Source organism: Elephas maximus, chromosome X (assembly GCF_024166365.1).
Source record: "Elephas maximus indicus isolate mEleMax1 chromosome X, mEleMax1 primary haplotype, whole genome shotgun sequence".
Taxonomy (NCBI): Eukaryota; Metazoa; Chordata; class Mammalia; order Proboscidea; family Elephantidae; genus Elephas; species Elephas maximus.
The window spans coordinates 178,147,589-178,169,739 of record NC_064846.1 but is presented as its reverse complement, the minus strand read 5'-3'; the positions used below and the strand labels follow the sequence as shown (position 1 = coordinate 178,169,739).

The window sequence follows — 22,151 nt, the reverse complement described above, 5'->3', positions numbered from 1 at the left end:
ATGAGGAGCAACCAGGCCTGGCCAGGCTGTAAAACTTGAACCTGATTTCCTCCAGGGAGTTAGGGGTACAATATTGAAGTTGTGGGCTCACCTGTGTAACTCCATCCCTTACAGATCAACACACGCAGTTACCTCGTATCAATGTAAATTGTCAGGAAGAAAATACTTTTCAACTTTGGCCAATGAACATATCAGTGTTCACTCATCATTAATCATGTGTAGTTAAATCTCTGGAGATTTGCTCTTTTTATAAGGAGTGACATACATATGCATCAACAGCGAGGGGAGGATCTTTAGTTTGGTGGTGCGTGCGCAGTCCGCATAATTTTAGTGAGTGGGCTTTTGTGCACGGCTCGAAAAATACTGCACACAGCCCTAAAAAAATGGCCGTGGCGCTTTATTATCACCCCAGGAAGGTCATATACCAGGTCAATTTGAAATCTGTGCACCTGGGCCTCAGCCTCCTGCCACGAGAGGAGAAGGAACCTGGGGATTCAACCGATCATGGTGAAGTGGTATAAGAGTTGTAACAAAAAGGCAGCCAGAGTAGACTTTTCTGAAAAACAACGATTATAGGATGGTGAATAACCCTTAATAATCGTTTCAGGACTGCCTGCTTCAGTGTCCTCAAAGAAAAAGGTTTAATAGAACTCCAAAGTTCTCACAATGGTTTTCAGATGGTAAATTCTTCCTATCTTCCCATTGGATGTCGCAGAAAATCCAAATCCATTTGACTCGCTCATAATAATAATAAACCCATTGCCGCTGAGTCAATTAGTGACCCTACAGGAGAGCAGAACTGCCCCATAGAGTTTCCAAGGAGCGCCTGGTAGATTTGAACTGCCCAACTTTTAGTTAGTAGATGTGGCTCTTAACCACTACGCCATCAGGGTTTCCATAATAATACTCGCAGATATTACTTACTGAGCACTTATTCTCCCTCAGGGGTTGTGTTGAGCATTTTATATGTATAACTTGCCTCACTGCCCTTTAGGGAAAGTTACCAAGATGAAGAACACGTAATATGTCCCCTTTTGTGTAATCTTCGTCAAAATTATAAAAACAAAACACTCGAGCACACCAAACCCAAGAAGTCATTAATTCCAAATGGGATCGATGGTTCATTTTCATCAACAGCATTTTCAACAACACATGTGTACAAGACTAAATGGGCACACCAACACGGAGGCCCGGGACCCTGCATGTCTCCCCGCTCCCTGAGCACCACAGGTCTGCGCGGTTCCCACAGCTCCCACCTCACCTGTCCACGCACCGACACACACAGGGAGCGACCCCGGCGCCCGGGAGGCCCAGGACCCTGCATGTCTCCCTGCTCCCTGAGCGGCTGCCACGGCGCCCACCGCCTCACCTGTCCACACACCGACACACACAGAGAGCGACCCCGGAGGCCCGGCACCCAGCATGTCTCCCCGCTCCCTGAGCACCACAGGTCTGCGCGGATCCCACCAACTCACCTGTCCACGCACCGACAGACGCCAGGTCCCACCTCCGCGGCCTCCACCAAGCAGCGGCTGCCGCCGGCCGGGGACGCGCAGGAAACAAGCGGCGGCGGCGCCCCGGCTCCAGGGAGGCCCGAGGCTCTGGGAACGGAGAGACTAAGAGGTCGCGGGGAGCTGGGGCGGCGCCCTCAGACCCGGTACACGACCTGCGCTCGCCGTGCAGTGGAGCGGGACTAACACCGACCGCGGCTACCGACCGTGGACGCCCACTTCCGCTTCCGGGAATGCTGGTGCCGCAGAGAAAGGCTTCCATACGGGAACCCACAACCATCCAACTCGGGACCGCTGGGTTTAGTACTTCCCTGTTGTATTAGGGTTCTGTCCCCAGTCGTCCTTATTTCCTCTTTATTTTAGCTCAAAAGATAAGTTTTAGACATTTTTTTCTCCCAAATTACCCATTAAAATTGATACCTCAGACATACTCTGTATCGGTTTTTGTAATCATTGTCTTTCGAAGGCCTCAATTGATTGTAATATTCAGGAAATTTTAAGCTCCTAAACCCTATTTCTGCTGTCCCATTTCATTGCGTCAGGATAATTACGGCCTTATTTACTCTTCAGTTACACCAGTGGCTCCTAAACTTGATTGCACACACACATCACATGTGAATTTTGCAAAAATGCAGATTCTGATTACGCACGGCTGCAGTAGGACCCTAGAATTATCAAGTAGTGTTGGCGATGCTGAGCCACACTTGGAATCCAGAGACATTGGATGGTGATTATATTTATTACCATTATTTTATTTATGGAGGAGATATAACCGAACAAGGGCTGTTGTTGCGTCCTATTAGCCAGTTGAAATAAGACGGAGGCCACACCACCAGTTACAAGAGAAACAAAGTGGAAATTTATTGTCTGCGCAGGCAAGGAGCAAAGCAGGGTTCCACAAACATGAGGCCATGTGCTCCCTCTCTGAGGGGTTTGGGGATGCTTTTAATTCCGATGGCCTTCGGGGGTTGGTTTTGGTGCCCAGAAATCTCCGCCCTTAGCTCTCCCATGTCCACATCTGGAGGTCCAGATGTTGAATCATGTCGTGAAGTCCATGTCCAAGGACAGAGAACACAGGTCTTCAGGTCCTGCGCATGCCCAAAGTACCGGCACCAAGTACAAATTGTGGTTAGAGCCATGCAGTGTGCTCCAGCCAAAACGAAATGATAAGCCCTGGCTTGGCGGCTGCTAGCCGGGAGGGGAATCGCGATGGAATGGGGCGAAATACCCACGGAGGCCTCAGAGGCATTTTCCTAAGGGCACTGGAATACACGGTGCACAAATGTCTTCTTGGTGTGTGAAATGATGTCCACCCCTGACACCAGTTAGTGTGCGAGCCTGTGCGTGTGTGTAAGCGACCAGTGGTAGACCAGGCCAAAGGGTCTGGCCCAGATTGGACTGCAAATAAAAAGAGAACAGAGGGGCGTAGGGGGAGCAGACTACACGTAACCTCAGGCCATTGAGGAACAGAGCCCTCACACCACAACACGACTGCCACGTCCGTGGCTGCCCACCCAGAACGCTCACTTCCACTTCCGGTTTCCGGGATGCTCACTGCTCAGGAGGTGGCTTCCCTACCAGAACCTAAAGCGCTCTAAGTCGGGGCCTGTGGTTGAGTGGCTCCCCCTGATGTTTGGGATCTAGCCATGGCTGTCCTTTATTTCCTCTACAGAGAAAAGCCTGGGTTGTCTTAAGTGCGAATGTAACCTGAAATGCAGAATTCGGGAATCAAATATACTTAGAGAGGTAAGTTGTCTACCTTTAAGGACATTTCTTAGAAATTACATATGACACTTTTAGTTAGAGGTCATTGAAGAGAACTCAATCACATGGTCCCATCTGGTAGCAAGGACTACTGGGATATAAAATGGTGGTCCTAGGCGACCAGATTTAGAACGGAAACTCAGGAATTCTATGATGAAAGTCCAAGGTGACAACAAATATTGAGGGAGATGAACATCTGTTACAGAAGTAGACAATACTATGTTTTGGAGGTCCAAGTAGCAGAACTTGAAGACTGATTTCATGGGCAGTGACTGAGGTAAACAGAAGTAACACGCCCGATTTCCACCTTTCTGACATAACCAACAGGGTAAATGGTAATGCCTTTCTAGAAATGGAGAAAAGGAGGGGAAGTTCGAGTAAAAGGCGAAGGAATAATTAGTTACTGTGACCTTGTCCACACAGCCCTGAAAAAGGGAAGCAGTTTTTCCATTTTACTGTGCACACATCCAGACATGTTTTATGACCTGAGGCACGTATAAAAGAGGCTGAAAGAGTAGGATCTAAAGTTCTTCAAGGTTAAAGAAAAATCTCTCGGCCATAGAATACATGTGGTAATCTCCCCCCAAAGGGGGTCTGTGGGTGTTGCACAATGCTCTGTCAACCGCGGAAAGAAAAACACACTAACATTAAGAAGGCCAGAATTAAGTACTCACAGGAGCCAGAGGATCCTACAGCACACTTGGATACAGGGCCACACAGGTGATTACACCCAGGGACAAAGCAACAACATGTTGGAACTGTATGAGAGGGCATTAAGTATGGCAGGTAAGAGGGTCTAAGCGTTGGAGTTGACATGTGCTACGAATTTATTGATCGGTTTAAAAGTTTCTACTGCTTTAGTGTGGGAAAAGCCCAGAACCAGAGAAAAAGTATCAAGCTACAAGTTGTTTACAGCTTACCCAGGAAATGTCAGTGAACCTGGACAAAAAGTAGCAAACCTTTGAAGCCCACTGGCAGTCAGTGGTGATAGACAGCAGGGCCACAGGAGCCTGTCCTCAGGAGGCCAAGAGGAGCCTGTCCTGAGGGAGCTGAGAGGAGGCCTGTCTCCAGGAAACTACCAATAGAGAGACACTTATGTTGGAATAAGCTGGGACATGAGATGGGCCACAGCATCAGGCTTCTCATCAGGGAACTCTCATGCAGTGGATGTACACTGTAAAACGAAACAGTAACCAAACCCTGCTAGGAATTTTATTTGACTTGGGGAGAGCAGAGTTTCAGCCCCTGGGAATAGGATCCTTGACAAGGGAGCCTCAAACTCCACCTACTGGGATGCTGCTTTGGGTTTCATATCGAAAAACACTATAACCTAAATATATTAGAAGCAATTTGGAATTTCAGGGCTCACTTTGGAAAAATGAGTTCCCACCTGCAACTTCTTCCACATTGGGAAAATGAGTTCCCATTTGTTTTATCTTTTCTCTCCTCTTTGAGGAATTCGGGTTTTCTCACAGGATCTGATATCTACCCATCTGATATTAGGACCTGGTTTTCTGTAGAAATGAGTCACTCTTACCAAGGAATTGATGTACACGTTTTAAGGCCCTGGGTTCTTTATTTGCTTTCAATTCTGTTATGTTGTTTAAGAGCATACGCCTGGCTTTTCACCTGGACTTAACAGACGGGTGAGTTTATGTATTTTTTGTCTCATTTTGTTCTGAGAGCTTGACTCTGATGGAGTATTTGTAACCATAGTGAACTTTTAGTCCATTCGGTCCCATGCAGTTAATTCAAATCTTTGCAATTCAGGATCAGCAGCAGTATGTAAATCAATCATTTTCTATGCATGAGTTCTGGAAATCTTGATTCAGTCTAGCGGTATTCACACTCAAACTATCAGGTTTTTTTTATACGTCTGATATAGGGAATTACAAAAGTAATGCAAAGTTAAATAAAACCACTACAAAAAAAATTATCACAAAATGCCTCTAACAATGATTAACTTTATTTTCAAAGTGCTTTGGATATAATAGATAGAAATCTTGAGATGTAATAATGCACGCCTTCTACATTTATTTGGCAACCACAACCTCCCCCCACAAGGTATTTTTGTAAGCGTGCTATGCCAACTATTTTTGTACAGCAACATTTTAAAAAATTCGGGATGGTGGCACTTAAAAAATACCTTGTGAGGGGAGGGCACAGTTGGCAAACCAAAGTACAAGGTGTGTATTATTTGGTTAAAAATATGGTATACCAAGAATATACCAAGATTATCAATTATACTCAATATCCATCAACTCAATTTAGTGTCACTTACTGTTCACCAAAGCCTTCCGTACCTCCATACCCCTAGAACGTTGTTTTTAAACTTCTTATTATTGCCATAAAGGAGATGTTTTAGACGTTTTTGTCCTCTAATCACCTATGAAAATGAATACCCCAGATATACTATTACCAGTTTATGTATAATAAACTTTAGGGGGCCAAAATTCATTGTAATATTCAGCTTAATTATGGCCCCCCCAACTCTATTCTTACTTTTACCCTCCACTACCTCAAGGTAATTCTGATCCTATTTACTTTTCCTTCAGTTAGACCAGTGGTTCTCAAACTTTCTCACAAAAACACATCACCTGTGGGTCTTGTTAAAATGCAGATTCTATTTCTGTAGGCCTGAGGTGGGGCCCCAGAAACTTTGTTTCTGAAAAGCTCCCACATGGGGCTAGTGCTGCTGTTCCATGGACCACACATGGAACAGTGAGGTATTAGTTGGTGGTTAGAATCATTACCATTCAGTTATTTTCTAATGAAGGAGACATTTTTGTGATAGTGCTGGAATACACAGTACACGAATGTTTTCTTGGTGGGTAAGCTCATGTCCACCCCGGACACCAGTAAGCAGAAGCAAGGTGAACCCCCTCACCACCCCATTGTCTCTCACATGTATGTTATCACTGTGAAAATGATGACCTTGGACGAGATTCACCCTTCGCAACAGCTGAGGTAAATAAACCTCCATACGTATACGTTTCTTTCTTTTATCGTCCTTTGATTAAGCTGCTTTCCATAACATATTTATAAGGGTCTCCAGTCTGGGATTAGCAGATGGCAAGATGTGCATGGGACAGTTTTTAACCTTTCTTCCAGGATATCAGAAAGTTCTGCTGTCAGGGAGGGGTATTCGAAATGCAAATAGATGACATTTATGAATTGGAAGGAGGAGGGGCTTTAAAATCATTGAAGAGACATGACAGTCACGGAGACTGCAAGGTTACCAGCTGGTAATACAAGAACGATGTTAGGAGGCGGGGCCAAGATGGCTGACTAGGTAGAAGCTACCTCGGATCCCTATTGCAACAAAGATTCAGAAAAACAAGTGAATCGATCACATACATGACAATCTACGAACCGTGACCATCAAACACAGATCTAAAGAGTTGACCTCAGTGACAGAGACTGAGAACGAACAACCACGGGGAAGCAGAGACTGTTTTAGAAGCCTGGAAGCAGCGTCCTAGTCAGGAAACCTTGGCGCTGGACTGTGGACTGGGCTCAGGGGAGCTGAACAGGGCATCCTGTAACGGCACAAACACGGGACGCTGCCCTACCCCCCGGAATTGACCTCGGGGGAAGCCCAGCCAGTGCACACAGACAGTGCAGCGATGCGGCTGACAGGTGAAGTCACCAGGGGGCAGCAACTGGTTTTGCAGCCGGGAGTGCAGCGTCCCAGACAGGGAACCTTGGCGCTGGGCTTTGGACTGGGAGCTGAGGAAATAACCGCGGCTTCTGAGACAGTGCAAGCACAGGACAGGGGCCTGACCCTCGGGGGCAATCTCTACCCAGCCAGCGCACAGTTGACATGCCCCTTGGGAATCTCAGATAAAACAGTTATCCCAAGCAAGATATGTAACTTTGTCTATATTCTGGGGTGCTACTCTCTCCTATTTATCTGAACCCTCCCATCCCCTTCCCAGGCAGCTTCATTAAGATTGGAATTTCCTGAGCCAGAGAGAGAACTGGGCTGCGATTTTTTTTTTCTTTCCTTTCCTTTCTTTTTTTCTTTTGCTCTTTTCCTAACCCATTCTCCTGGCCTGACAGAAGTAGCTACAAAAAACCCAGGGACCAAAAATCCTTTCCTAATTGGACTAAAAACACAGAACCAGCTCCAGCCAACCATATGTGATCCACAGTCTTGCGTTTTCATCCCTACAGGGAAGAAGGTGGCTATTATAACGAAAAGACATTTCTGATAGAGATCTGACTGTAATTGTTTTAGCTGATTACTGGAAAGACAAGTTTCCAAGGTCTGATATCTCTGCATATTCAACAGAGCCCTCACTGACCCACAACAGGGAACTGAGGGCTGAAGCTCCCTCAGACCTCCTAGCCTCCAGCCTTAGGGGTTGAAGGACGGTGACACTTACCAATCTGTAGAGGTACTTGCATTGGGGGCCTAAGGTAGAGCTGCAGAGCCCACCCACCAAAGTGCTTTAGGAATAGAGACACACCTACCTCACTAGCACTTGGGGGAAGCCTGTCAGCATCTTGACCCCCCTGGAGTGTGAACCCCTGCTGTTACTAGAATCTGGTGCACACAACTATCACCACTACTTCTCTAGGTGGATAGGTGACAGTCTGCACCACACACTTGGTGACACAAAATCAGATTCTACTCAAGAATACTAAATGGACTCTTAGACTTATATATCTGATAACAGCCCAAACCAGCTGGTAAGAGGACATAAGTGATTCAAGGGCTACAACAATCAAGACAGCGCAATCTAGTAGCCCATCTACGTATATTGAAAGAAAACAAAACAAGATAAGACTCAGTTAGCAAATATAGAATAAATCACTACAATATCTTAGTGATGGCTCGAAGACGGTAGTCGATATCAAACCACATAAAGAAGCAGACCATGATTGCTTCTACAACTCCCCAAACCAAAGAAACAAAATCTTCCCCAATGAAGATACAATCCTGGAATTGCCAGATGCAGAATATAAAAATCTCATTTACAGCATGCTTCAAGACATCAGGGATGACTTCAGAAATGAAATAAGGCAATCTACAGAAAAAGCCAAGGAACACTGATAATGCAGTGGAAGAACTCAAAAAGATTATTCAAGAACGTAGTGGAAAAATTAATAAGTTCCAAGAATCCATAGAGAGACTGCACTCAGAAATCCAAAAGATTAACAATAATATTACAGAATAAGACAACGCAAGAGGAAGTCAGAGGACTAGACTCGAGCAGTTGGAATGCAGAGTGGGAAATCTGGAGGACCAGGGAATTGACACCAATATAGGTGAAAAAAAATCAGATGTCTATCCAAGATGCTCATTGAACCCCGTTTAAAGATTGATCCAAAAAGAAAATCACCAAGACATATTATCATCAAGCTTGCCAAAACCAAAAAGAAAGTATTAAAAGCAGCCAGGGATAAAAGAAAGGTCTCCTACAAAGGAGAATCAATAAGAATAAGTTCAGACTACTCAGCAGAAACCATGCAGTCAAGAAGGCAATGGGATGACATATACAGAGCACTGAAGGAGAAAACCTGCCAGCCAAGGATCATATATCCAGCAAAACTCTCTGTCAAATATGAAGGTGAATTAAAACATTTACAGATAAACACAAGCTTAGAGAATTTGCAAAAACCAAATCAAGCCTACAAGAAATACTAAAGGAAATGGGTCAAAAAACCAATAATATCACATACCAGCACAATACAAGGTCACAGAGCAGAACATCCTGATAACAACTCAAATAGGGAAATCACAAAGACAAATTAAGATTAATTTTAAAAAGAAAAAAACGCTCAAAACAGGGAATCATTGAAGTCATTACGTAAAAGATTACAATAATCAAAAAGAGGGACTAAATACAGGTGGCATAGAACTGCCACATGGAGAGAGATACAAGGCGATATAGGACAATACAAGTTAGGTTTTTACTTAGAAAAATAGGGGTAAATACTAAGGTAACCACAAAGAGGTATAACAACTCCATAACTCAAAATAAAAACCAAGAAAAACATAACGACTCAGCAAACATAAATTCAACTACTATGAAAATGAGGAACACACAATTTACAAAGAAAAACGTCTCACCACAAAAAAGTTAAGTGGAAAAATGAAATTCTCAACAACACACATAAAAAGGCCTCAAAATGACAGCACTAAACACATACTTATCTATAATTACGCTGAATGTAAATGCACTAACCCCACCAATAAAAAGACACAGAGTCTCAGACTGGATAAAGAAACACGATCCGTCTATATGCTGCCTACAAGACACACACCTTAGACTTAGAGACACAAACAAACTAAAACTCAAAGGATGGAAAAAAATATATCAAGCAAACAATAAGCAAAAAAGAGCAGGAATAGCAATATTAATTTCTGACAAAATAGACTTTAAAGTTAAATCCACCACAAAGGATAAAGAAGGACACTACATAATGATTAAAGGGACAATTGACCAGGAAGATATAACCATATTAAATATTTATGCACCCAATGACAGGGCTGCAAGATACATAAAACAAACGTTAACAGAACGGAAAAGTGAGATAGACACCTCCACAATTATAGTAGGAGACGTCCACACTCCACTTTCGCAGAAGGACAGGACATCCAGTAAGAAGCTCAACAGAGACACGGAAAACCTAATTGCTACAATCAACTACCTTGCCCTTATTGACTCGTACAGAACACTCCACCCAACAGCTGCAAAGTATACTTTTTTTTCTAGCGCACATGGAACAGTCTCTAGAATAGACCACATATTACATCATAAAACAAACCTTTGCAGAATCCAAAACATCGAAATATTCCAAAGCATCTTCTCAGACCATAAGGCCATATAAGTGGAAGAACATACCTTGCCCATGGATAGGAAGACTTAACAGTATAAAATGTCTATTCTACCAAAAGCAATCTATACATTTAATGCAATTCCAATCCAAATCCCAACAACATTCTTTAATGAGATGGAAAAACAAACCACCAACTTCATATGCAAGGGAAAGAGGCCCTGGATAAATAAGAATGACTGAAAAAGAAGAACAAAGTGGGAGGCCTCACTTTACCTGATTTTAGAATCTATTCTACCGCCACAGTAGTCAAAACAGCCTGATACTGGTACAACAACAGATACACAGACCAATGGAACAGAATTGAGAATCCAGACATAAATCCATCCACATATGAGCAGTTGATATTTGACAAAGGCCCCAAAACAGTTAAATGAGGGAAAGAGTCTTTTTAACTAATGGTGCTGGCATAACTGGATATCCATCTGCAAAAAAAAAAAACCAAGACCCATACCTCACTCCATGCACAAAAACTAACTCAAAATGGATCAAAGACCTAAATATCAAATCTAAAATGATAAAGATCATGGAAGAAAAAATAGGGACAATGTTAGGAGCCCTAATACAAGGCATATACAGTATACAAAACATTATTAAGAATTCAGAAGAAAAACTAGACAACTGGGAGCTCCTAAAAATCAAACACCTATGCTCATCCAAAGACTTCACCAAAAGAGTAAAAAGACTACCTACAGACTGGGAAAAAGGCTTTAGCTATGACATTTCTGATCAGCGTCTGATCTCTAAAATCTACATGATACTGTAAAAACTCAACTGCAAAGAGACAAATAACCCTATTAAAAAATGGACAAGACATATGAATAGACACTTCACTAAAGAAGACATTCAGGTAGCTAACAGATACATGAGGAAATGTTCACCATCATTAGCCATTAGAGAAATGCAGATCAAAACTACGATGAGATTTCATCTCACTCTAACAAGGTTGGCATTAATACAAAAAACACAAAATAAAAAATGTTGGAGAGGCTGTGGAGAGATTGGAACACTTATACACTGCTGGTGGGAATGTCAAATTGTACAACCACTTTGGAAATCGATTTGGCGCTTCCTTAATTTTTTTTTTTTTAAAAGCTAGAAATAGAACTACCATACGATCCACCAATCCCACTCCTCGGAATATATCCTAGAGAAATAAGAGCCTTTACAAGAACAGATATATGCACACCCATGTTTACTGCAGCACTGTGTACAATAGCAAAAACATGGAAACAACCGAGGTGTCCATCAACAGATGAATGGATAAATTATGGTATATTCACACAATGGAATGCTAGACATCGATAAAGAACAGTGAGGAATCTGTGAAACATTTCATAACATGGAGGAACCTGGAAGGCATTAGGCTGAGTGAAATTAGTCAGTTACAAAAGGACAAATATGGTATAAGACGACTATTATAAGAACTTGAGAAATAGTTTAAACTGAGAAGAAAACATTCTTTTGTGGTTATGAGAGGAAGGAGGGTGGGAGAGGGTTATTCACTAATTAGTTGGTAGGTAAGAACTACTTTAGGTGAAGGGAAAGACAACACACAGTACAGGGGAGGTTAGCATAACCGGGCTAAACCAAAAGCAGTTTCCTGAATAAACTGAATGCTTCGAAGAACAGTGTAGCAAGGCAAGAGGTTTGGGGACCATGATTTCAGGGGACAACTAAGTCAATGGGCTTTAATAAAATCGATTAAGGAAACATTCTGCATCCCACTTTGAAGAGTGGCATCTGGGGTCTTAAATGCTATTAAGCAGCCATCTAAGATGCATGAATTGGTCTCAACCCACCTGGACCAAAGGAGAATGAAGAACACCAAGGTCCCAAGGTAATTACGAGCCAAAGAGACAGAAAGGGCCACATGAACCAGAGACTACATCATCCTGAGACCACAAGAACTAGATGGTGCCCGGCCACAACCGATGACTACTCTGACAGGGAACACAACAGAGAACCCCTGAGGGAGCAGGAGAGCACTAGGATGCAGACCCCAAATTCTCATAAAAACACCAGACTTAATGGTCTGACTGAGACTGGAAGGACCTCGGTAGTCATGGCCCCCAGAGCTTTTGTTAGCCCAGGACAGGAACCATTCCTGAAGCCAAATCTTCAGACACGGCTTGGACTGGACAATGGCTTAGAGAGGGATGCTGGTGAGGAGTGAGATTCTTGGATCAGGTCGACACTTGAGACTACGTTGGCATCTCCTCCCTGGAGCGGACACAAAAAGAGACAGTGGAGGGAGAGAGTGGGCTGTCTCATTAGGGGGAGAGTAATTGGGAGTGTGTAGCAAGGTGTGTATAAGTTTTTATGTGAGAGACTGACTTGATTAGTAAACTTTCACTTAAAGCACAATAAAAAAATGCACTGGATGAAATAAAATACATCTTTCTAAAAGTATAAAAAAATAAAATCTTGAGAAGTTCCTGGGCACAATTTAGACGAATATGGAACAAGAGAGAGCAGTCAAGCATTTCACATGAACTTAATCAACAGGAGGCTGGCTCAGTTAGAAAACTATGGAAATGAGGTTCAGATGTACGGGCAGAAGTTGGAGTTCAGGCTTCCCAAAAGTGGGAGCCATACCCATGTAGCACAGGGACTACATGGCCTGGCTGAGAGTCATCCAAAAGGAAATACTGAGCTCTGAACGTTCTAAGATTTCTGAGATTGGTAATAGTAACTCCAGCCACTAAAAAAAAAAAAAAAATTCCTTTGGAAGAAAAATTATATCTTCAATTGTCTCTTTAATTGAAACATCCAACATATTGACAGCTGATGAGACTTTACAAGAAATATATAAACAAGTCTTGGTTTTATTTCCTATATTTTAAACGTGGTTCAAAATAAAAAGAAAACCTAAAGAATATAAAGTCTATCACAGAACAACAAATTATCAGACACACAGGGAATGAACGAGCATAGACAACAGAAACATACAGATATAAAACACCAAACCTACTCACAAATTCTGTATTTAAACATATAATTGCAAAATTAAAGGGGGTAGATAGGTCTCATATCATTCCATACACACCAGGAGATAGGTTTCATGAACTTAAAGCCTGTTGTTGTTACATGCCATCGAGTCGATTCCGACTCATTGCGACCTCATGTACAATAGAACAAAACACTGTCAGGTGCTGCACCATCCTCACAATATCTGCTAAGCTTGAACCGACTACTGCAGCCTCTGTCAATCCATCTCATTGAGGGTCTTCGTCTTTTTTGCTGACCCTCTGCTTTACCAAGCGTGATGCCCTTCTCCAGGGACTGATCCCTCCGGACGACACGTCCAAAGTATGTGAGACGCAGTCTCTCCATTCTTCCTTCCAGGGAGCATTCTCGTTGTGCTTCTTCCAAGACAGATTTGTTTGTTCTTTTGGCAGTCCATGGTATGTTCCATACTCTTTCCCAACACCACAATTTTAAGGCCTCAATTCTTCTTCTGTCTTTTTTATTCACTGCCCAGCTTTCAAATGCAAATTAGGCAATTGAAAACACCCTGGCTTGGGTCAGCTGTCCCTTAGTTCTCAGGGTGACATCTTTGCTTTTTAACACTTTCAAGAGGTCTCTTGCAGGAGATTTACCCAATGCAATGTGTCTTTTGATTTCTTGACTGCTCCTTCCATGGGTGTTGATTGTGGAACCAAATAACATGAACTTAAAGATACATACAAAAATAAACAGAATAAAGCAGAGCTATAAAAGTTGGAAAAGACTGATGGAATGGAAAGAAGAAGAGGATAAAGAACTCAGGGTAAGGAAAACAGAGATGGGTTAAAGAGGGCAAACCTTTTTCCGTATAATTCCCAGTGATCTTGTTTGTGGACACTATTTTTTTGTGAAAAAGTATCTTTTCTCCAGGTTCCTTCTGGATTTTTAAAAATCAATTCAATGCTTTCAATTTCATCTCACACCCTTTGTACCTCTGATTCCAGGAGTGAAGTCAGCATTAGTCTCAATGCCTAGTACTATTTCGGGGTTGATCTTCTTCCACTCTCATGTAAAATCCCTTGTTTCTTTTACTGTCTTTTATCTATACCAGCTTCTCTCCATCTTTACCTGTTGTATGCCCACCTCCCAGTCATTTACTGGACTGACTCATGACTTTCCAATCTGGCTCATCCTATTAGAAATGAAGATCCTCTCCTGCAGGATCTCAAGTCCTGCATCCCTTGCCCAGTGGTGATGCGGTGTCACCGTGTTGCTTGTTCTTACTGTTTGGAACTGGGCACAGGCCGAAGTCCCCTGTAAGGTCAGGTAAGGAATCGTGCAGGGGTGGGGTCCATGCTCTGTACTTCCCTCCCCCACTACCTTATGGAGGGGAGTCACATGTGCAGTGCCTAGGAGGGCAGCCTCCTAGCCCCCCCAAGTCAGAGGTGAGAGAAGCGTATCAAAAGAGAACCCAAGCAAGTGGCAGAGGTTCGTAATAACATAGGGTTACAACGTTGTAATGTGCATCAGAACGTCATTACTGTTGTTACTGTACTATTATGTTAACAATCTTTTATTGTAACCAGAAGTGTTTAAAACCTTTTTAAGCACAGAAAGGTACGCCATATAGTATATTCTAAGGAAAACAGTCAACTAAACGATGTTACATATTTACAATTATACCTAACTATTCCAACATGAAAATTCAACTTAAACACATAGTTAGGAAAGGAACTCCTTCATAATCTGTGGACTGCGTGTCCTATTACAAACATTTAAAAACATGATAAAATCGGAGAGAAGGAAAAGCTTTTTCCTTCAGAATTCCAATTGATAGATATACTATTTTTGGACATTGGAACAAAAAACATCATCTGGTAAACACCACAGTAATAATGATATGTAATTATCTTTGAATACTAAAATTAGTAGGCCAAAATACAATGAAAAACAGAATATCTGCACAGACTCAAAGTACCACTATATGAGTTATTAATTATAATAGATAAAATAGCTTACTTTACAATAGGAAAAAATGGAAAGAACGTTTCAAATATGACAAAACAGTCTGAACCAAATACAAGATGAGCATATTTAATTGCTTGCAAAATAACATCGACAATAACGTTAAATAATATAAAGCCAATTATTCCCAGCAGCCTCATTTGTAATAGCAACGACTTTCAGAAAGGTGAAGTTTAGCTTGGACTAAGAAAGTAACAAACACCGATGAGGACAGTCCCACAATTACAATGAAACTATTATCATTTCTCCCAAAGGCATAAATTACTCTTAATGATCCGTTCTTTTCAGTTAGTATTGATTTCTTACTTACCAAGAAACTCTCATCTTTAATTGCTGACTTTCAGAACTTTATCAAAATCATAACAGTAAGGACAAAACATCCCACTTTTGACATAAGAATAATCAACTCTCTGTGAGTTCTTATATGTAAAGTGGGGTCTGAGGAACAACTAAAGGCTTTCCACATTGCTTATGTTTATAGGGCCTTTCCCCATGGTGAATTCCGACATGCTTAGTGAGGTTCGAGTTCTGAAAAAAGGCTTTCCCACACTCCTTACACTCATAAGGCCTCTCTCTACTGTGAGTTCTTATATGCGAAGTGGGGCTAGAGGAATGAATAAAGGCTTTCCCACACTGCTTACACTCATAAGGTTTCTGTCCACTGTGAGTTTTTTTATGCATTCTAAGATATGAGCAAGAAATAAAAGCTTTCCCACATTACGTACATTCATAAGGTTTCTCTCCACTGTGAGTTCTTTTATGTGAAGCAAGGTGGGAGGAACTAATAAAGGCTTTCCCACATTCCTTACATTCATAAGGTTTCTCTCCACTGTGAATTCTTTTATGTTTACTAAGGGATGAGCGACGAGTAAAGGCTTTCCCACATTCCGTACATTCATAAGGTTTCTGTCCACTGTGAGTTCTTTTATGTGAAGCAAGGTGGGAGGAACAAATAAAGGCTTTCCCACATTCCTTACATTCATAAGGTTTCTCTCCACTGTGAATTCTTTTATGTTTACTAAGGGATGAGCGACGAGTAAAGGCTTTCCCACATTCCTTACATTCATAAGGTTTCTCTCCACTGTGAATTCTTTTATGTTTACTAAGGGATGAGCGACGAGTAAAGGCTTTCCCACATTCCGTACATTCATAAGGTTTCTCTCCACTGTGAGTTCTTTTATGTTTACGAAGGTATGAGCGACAAGTAAAGGCTTTCCCACATTCCGTACATTCATAAGGTTTCTCTCCACTGTGAGTTCTTTTATGTTTACGAAGGTATGAGCGACAAGGAAAGGCTTTCCCACATTCCTTACATTCATGAGGCCTCTCTCCACTGTGAGTTCTTATATGTGAATTGAGGCGGGAGGGACAAATAAAGGCTTTCCCACACTGTTTACATTCATAAGGCCTCTCTCCACTGTGAGTTCTTTTATGTACATTGAGGACTGAGGAATAACGAAAGGCTTTCCCACATTCTGTACAATCATAAGGCCTCACTCCATTGTGTGTTTTTTTATGCGTAGTGAGGGCTGAGGAACATCTAAAGGCTTTCCCACATTGCGTACATTCATAAGGTTTCTCTCCACTGTGAGTTCTTTTATGTAAAGCGAGCTCGGAGGAACAAATAAAGGCTTTTCCACATTCCTCACATTTATAAGGTTTCTCTCCACTGTGAGTTCTTTTATGTTTATTAAGGGATGAGGAATGAGTAAAGGCTTTCCCACATTCCGTACATTCATAAGGTTTCTCTCCACTGTGAGTTCTTTTATGTCTAACGAGGTGGGAGGAACGAATAAAGGCTTTCCCACATTCCTTACATTTATAAGGTTTCTCTCCACTGTGAGTTCTTTTATGTGAAGTGAGGTCGGAGGAACGAATAAAGGCTTTCCCACATTCCTTACATTTATAAGGTTTCTCTCCACTGTGAGTTCTTTTATGTGAAGTGAGGTCGGAGGAACGAATAAAGGCTTTCCCACATTCCTTACATTCATGAGGCCTCTCTCCACTGTGAGCTCTTCTATGTGAAGTGAGATGGGAGCAATGAATAAAGGCTTTCCCACATTCTTCACATTCATAAGGCCTCTCTACAGTGTGATTTCTAATATGTATTTTTTTTATACTGAGTTCTGAGGAGCTACAGGCTTTCCAACATTCCTCACATTCATAATGCTTATCTCTGTCAGGACAGTTTTTAGGTACAATGAGGGATGAACGACTATAGATTTCACAATATTCTTTACATGTATGTTTATGACCACTCACACATGTCCAAAGTGATGACAAACTACAGAAACCTTTCCCACATTTGTTACATTCACAACATTTCTCACCAGTGAGTGTTGGCACAGGACTCTTAAGGGTTGGCATACAAATTAAGTCCTTCCCACATACCTTACATTTATCGGGTTTATTTCCATGAGGAACTCTCAAAGGAGTAGTTAGGTGAGAGGAACAGCTGCAGGATTCTCCACATTCCTTACACTGAGAGGCACTGCATCTGGTGGAAGATCTGATATGATGGTTATATGGTGAGTGATCCATGAAGATCTTTCCACACTCAGAGTATTCAAAAGCGTTTACTTTTGGAGGGTTTCTTTGGAGCACAGTAAGATCTGGAATCCAGCTGAAGATTTTCCAAGACTGAGTGCACTCATTACTCTCATGGAGGTTCTCTACTGTATGACTGCTGTTAAAAAATAGGGTGCATGGTGTTGGAAATAAATGTGTTCCCATTTCACCGTTACCAAACATAGTGAAGGTGCTTGGTTTTTGCCTGACTTACCTCAGGTTTCCTAGGTTAAATCATCTAGCAGAGACACGACCATTACTGTCACTGAATTTCTAAAATATGAGGCTTTCTGATAATTGTGTCCAAGCGAAATATCTTTCAAATACCCTGTATCTCACTCATCTATTTGAATATGCTATATTATGAAAACTCCCAAAATGCATACTTTTCCATCTATGTTCATATACATAGACACCTGTATGTGTACACTTTCTCCTCATTTATCAACATGACTAGGTTCAAAAGACCAGGCTGTTGTGCAATTATGGCATTATGTGAAAATGGAAGATGACGTTAGATGAGAAAATAAAGGATGACAACATCATTACGTAACTGCCAAATTACATCATTACATAGCTAACAGACCAGTGAGAATCTGGTCCAGTCACTCTGACACATAATCTTAACCATCACAGCCAGCAATACTTATGCCTTGCATCTCAGCATCCATTACTGCCAAATGTCCATCTTCAATGCTCAAAATAGTCGGATAGTAGACTTTTTTACAATTGTCAAATGTGCAAAATGCTGGGTAAAGAGACAGTCAAAACTGAGGAGAATGTGTACATATTGGTACATTTCAAGATTTCAAAACGGTTCGTTAACAGTTTAGGAATTGCCTACATAAACAAAGGCAGCATATACTTTGCACAGAAACAAAATCAGTTTCCTGTTCAATTTTCACATGAATAGGAGAAAAACAGCAGTGCCCAACTCCGAGATGGCAGCCAAGAGTGTCACTTTGAATGTGTATCACTTTCCAATGTCCTGCCAATAATCCACTCTCCCACATGGATCCCAAAAGTCTCAGGGGCCTGATGCAGGAAATTGGATTATTGGCAAGACTGTGGAGAGTGACACATATTCAAAGTAGTGCAAATAGCCTACATCCTTAAGCTGGGCACCGCTGATTGTTTCCTACTGCAGTCAAAATCTGACAGGGAATAGATCTCGTTTCTATGCAATGCATACGCTGCCACTCGTTTACGCTGGTGAGTACTGAACATTCACAAAGCGGCTGAAAGTGCTAATGCTCCTGCGTAAACATGTATGTCTATATGTTAATGTCAAGACATTTTGGTCTTTCTCCTGAGGCACGGCTTTCTCTTGTTTGAATGACACTCACCTCAAATGTCTCCCCTGGTTTTCAGAGTGACCTATATTGCCATGCCACGTGCAGATTTCTCCTAACGTGGACATCCGGGGATTATTCTTAATGTACCGCATCATTGTACATTCACTGGATATGGATAACTTTTCTCCACCAATAAGGTTTTGGGAGACTAACCCAAATATTCAAGTTGAGGTTCACAATATGAAAGAAAAAAGAAAGGAGTCAGTGGGGAAAAAGGCTGCCATGAGCAAAGAAAGACTTAGCCACATTTCACTGTTGGAGCATGTTCGCAATGGTTAAAGAACAATTTACTAGGGAATAATTCCATGAGGATTGAGAGTGATGGTGACATAAATAGGTGCAGTTACGAGAGCTGAAAAGAAAAATATTGGACACAATGCGCAATGTAACATTAAAGAAGAAAAGTCTCTCTATGACCATAGTTCTGACAGGACTGCTAAAGTCAGAAAAGTAAGTTCGGGTATCTGTGAAGTAGTGTCCACAACCCAAAAGAGAATTTTTCTGGCTGACTAATTGAAATGTAATTCCATTCATATACGGCTGGTCTTTCCAAAAATTCTTGCTTTCCTGGTGCTTCCTGACACACGGGCCCTGGATGGGGCCTATCCTCACTGTACTCAGATCTTTCCTTTTTTTCTCTGAGAAATCAAATGGGTATAGCTCACATGGTGCTAATGGAGAAATGCACATCATAAGGGAAGACAGTGAAGAGCAATGAACATTTCCTCAACACTGAGACAATACTTTCCTCTTCAGGATCTCTGACGATAGATGGGTGTGACTTTATATACAGCAAAATAATCATGTTGAAGTTGTAATAAACACTGTAAAACGCTCTACAAGGTCCCAAACCACCTACATCTCAATGTCCCATAGTGACCCTGAAGCCAATGCTTACACTTACAACACTTAGAAAGCTTCAGGGCTTTTAATCACAGGAGAAATGAAAACTCACGTTAGTACATAAAGAGCTTTACAGGGAATTCAGGATATGTCGGGTCCATAGACCAAGGGACCACACCTGATTTAGTTAACAATTTATTCCCATTCCTCAGCCCAAATTCTGGAGTGAAATCAATGAGTCAAATATTTTAATTTGCTAAAGAAATAAAAAAAAGATGCCTTTCTTACCTACTGAGGTCAGGTTTCTGAAGGTTTCCATCATCACATCTCTGTAGAGTTTCCTCTCAGCAACATCCAGCAATGCCCACTCTTCCTGGCTAAAGACCACAGCCACGTCCTCAATGACCACTGAGTCCTAAAACATTCCATACGTCATGGATCAGCAAGGTACCATGTACTCCAATGTGTTCAAGAATGAAGGGTAGGGCTCACAGCCATGGGGAACTAAGAATTCCAAGGGATTTGACACAAAGCTCTGCATTGTACCAAAGTTTATCTTTGGGTAGTCATCAGTCTCTTCCCTTCACTAACTACATTCACTTCCTCACTGATTGCATCCTGTCTCATATACTTTCAAGAAACAGAAATAATCTCTCCACAGTTTGACTGCAGCCCACTGCAGTCTCATTCCTCTTTATGGTCTAAAACAGTTAGAAAACATAGCAGAATTTAGAGAAATACTCTCATGCAGACCATCACTTCCTTGTGATAAAACAATTACACTTCCTTCCATAAGACCCACCAGAACATTCAACAAAACATAAAGCAAAGGGTGAAGGCAGGGTTGAAGTATTAACACGTGGGAAACACTGCAGAATGGCGGTTTTTCATTTTGCCCTTCACAGCCAAGGGACCACTAAGGCCTGAAAAAACAAACTGGCAAACCAACACCCTGAGCTGCTCATATGTTCTTGAACTCTAGGAGATCAGAAGGTGACAGGTTCACCTACAGAAAAAAGAATGATTTTGGAGAATTATGAATTTTTACATGTCAGTCACCTAGTTTTCAAAAACTCAGGTGTTCTGTCTGTCACCTGTCCGTTTTAGAAACAGGAAAAGGTAATAAAAGAGATCAAATGAGACAGGAAACAGAAGAATCCAGATCGCCACACAATTCTCAAATGTTGAGACCTGATGTAACTGTACATCAATTATTAGTGACTGCTCCCCTCAACAAAATCATACATTCCAACATAAATAGAGTCTGATGTTATAAGTTGTTGTCAGGTGCCACTGAGTCATTTCCAACTCCTAGCAACCCTACGTACAAAAGGACAAAACACTGCCTGGTCCTGTGTCATCCCCACAATCATCGTTATGCTTGATCCCATTGTTACAGCAGCTCTGTCAATCCATCTCGTTCAGGGTCTTCCTCTTTTTTGCTCACCCTCTACTTCACCAAGCAGGATGTCCTTCTTCAGAGACTGATTCTATAATTCAAATTTATGCACCAACCACTAAGGTGAAGAAACTGAAGATTTTTATCGATTTCTGTATTCTCAACCTGATCAAACGTGCAGTCAGGATGCATTGATAATTACTGGTTGATTGGAATGAGAAAGTTGGAAACAAAGAAGAATCGGTAGTTGGAAAATATGGCCTTGGTGACAGAAACGATGCCGGAGGTTCCATGATTGAATTTTGCAAGACAGTGTGGCATTGGCAAAAGAAAAGGCAAATAGATAAATGGAACAGAAGAGAGAGCTCAGAAATAGACACAAATAGAGTCTTCTGATCTTTGAATAAGTACCAAAAGCAATTGAAAGGAGAAAGACTAGCCTTTTCAATAAATGTGCTACAACACTTGTACATCCTCTAGCAAAAAAAGGGAATCCAGATGGAGATCTTACACCTTTTACAAACATCAACTCAAAATGGATCAAAAACCTAAACGCCAATGTAAAACTATAAAACTCCAAGAAGACAACATAAAAGAAAACCTAGGTGATCTCCGGGTTTCGGGACGATTTTTTAGACACAACATAAAGTACTAGCCATGATGGAAACACATAAATTGGACTTGGTTAAAATTAAAAAATGTTTTATTACCTACGTATTTACAACAAAATGGTTTTTAAAAAAAGGAAAAACTTCTGCTCTGCAAAACACAGTGTTAAGAGAATGAAGACACGCCAAAACCTAGGAGATAATCTTTCCCAAACACATATATGATAAAGGATTGATATTCAAAAAAGGATCCTGAGTAGGGCAAACAGTTCATGCTCAGTTG

General features: G+C 41.6%; 1 protein-coding gene across 5 annotated transcripts in view; it reads right to left on the bottom strand.

Moving 5' to 3' along the window:
• Positions 1–12,630: 12,630 nt before the first annotated feature.
• LOC126068552 (zinc finger protein 709-like) overlaps positions 12,631–22,151 on the bottom strand; it is a 114,413-nt gene continuing 104,892 nt past the window's right edge. The window contains exons 9-10 of one of the 5 annotated variants that reach the window (XM_049871219.1): positions 17,487–17,781; positions 12,631–13,796 (exon numbers count right to left, since the gene is read on the bottom strand). In XM_049871219.1, coding sequence (XP_049727176.1) covers positions 13,620–13,796; positions 17,487–17,781 — 472 coding nt within the window. In that variant the 3' untranslated portion in view covers positions 12,631–13,619. Of the gene's footprint in view, positions 13,797–15,018; positions 17,782–22,151 lie in introns of those variants that run through there. The other 4 variants (XM_049871215.1, XM_049871216.1, XM_049871214.1 and 1 more) reach the window with 4 other exon arrangements.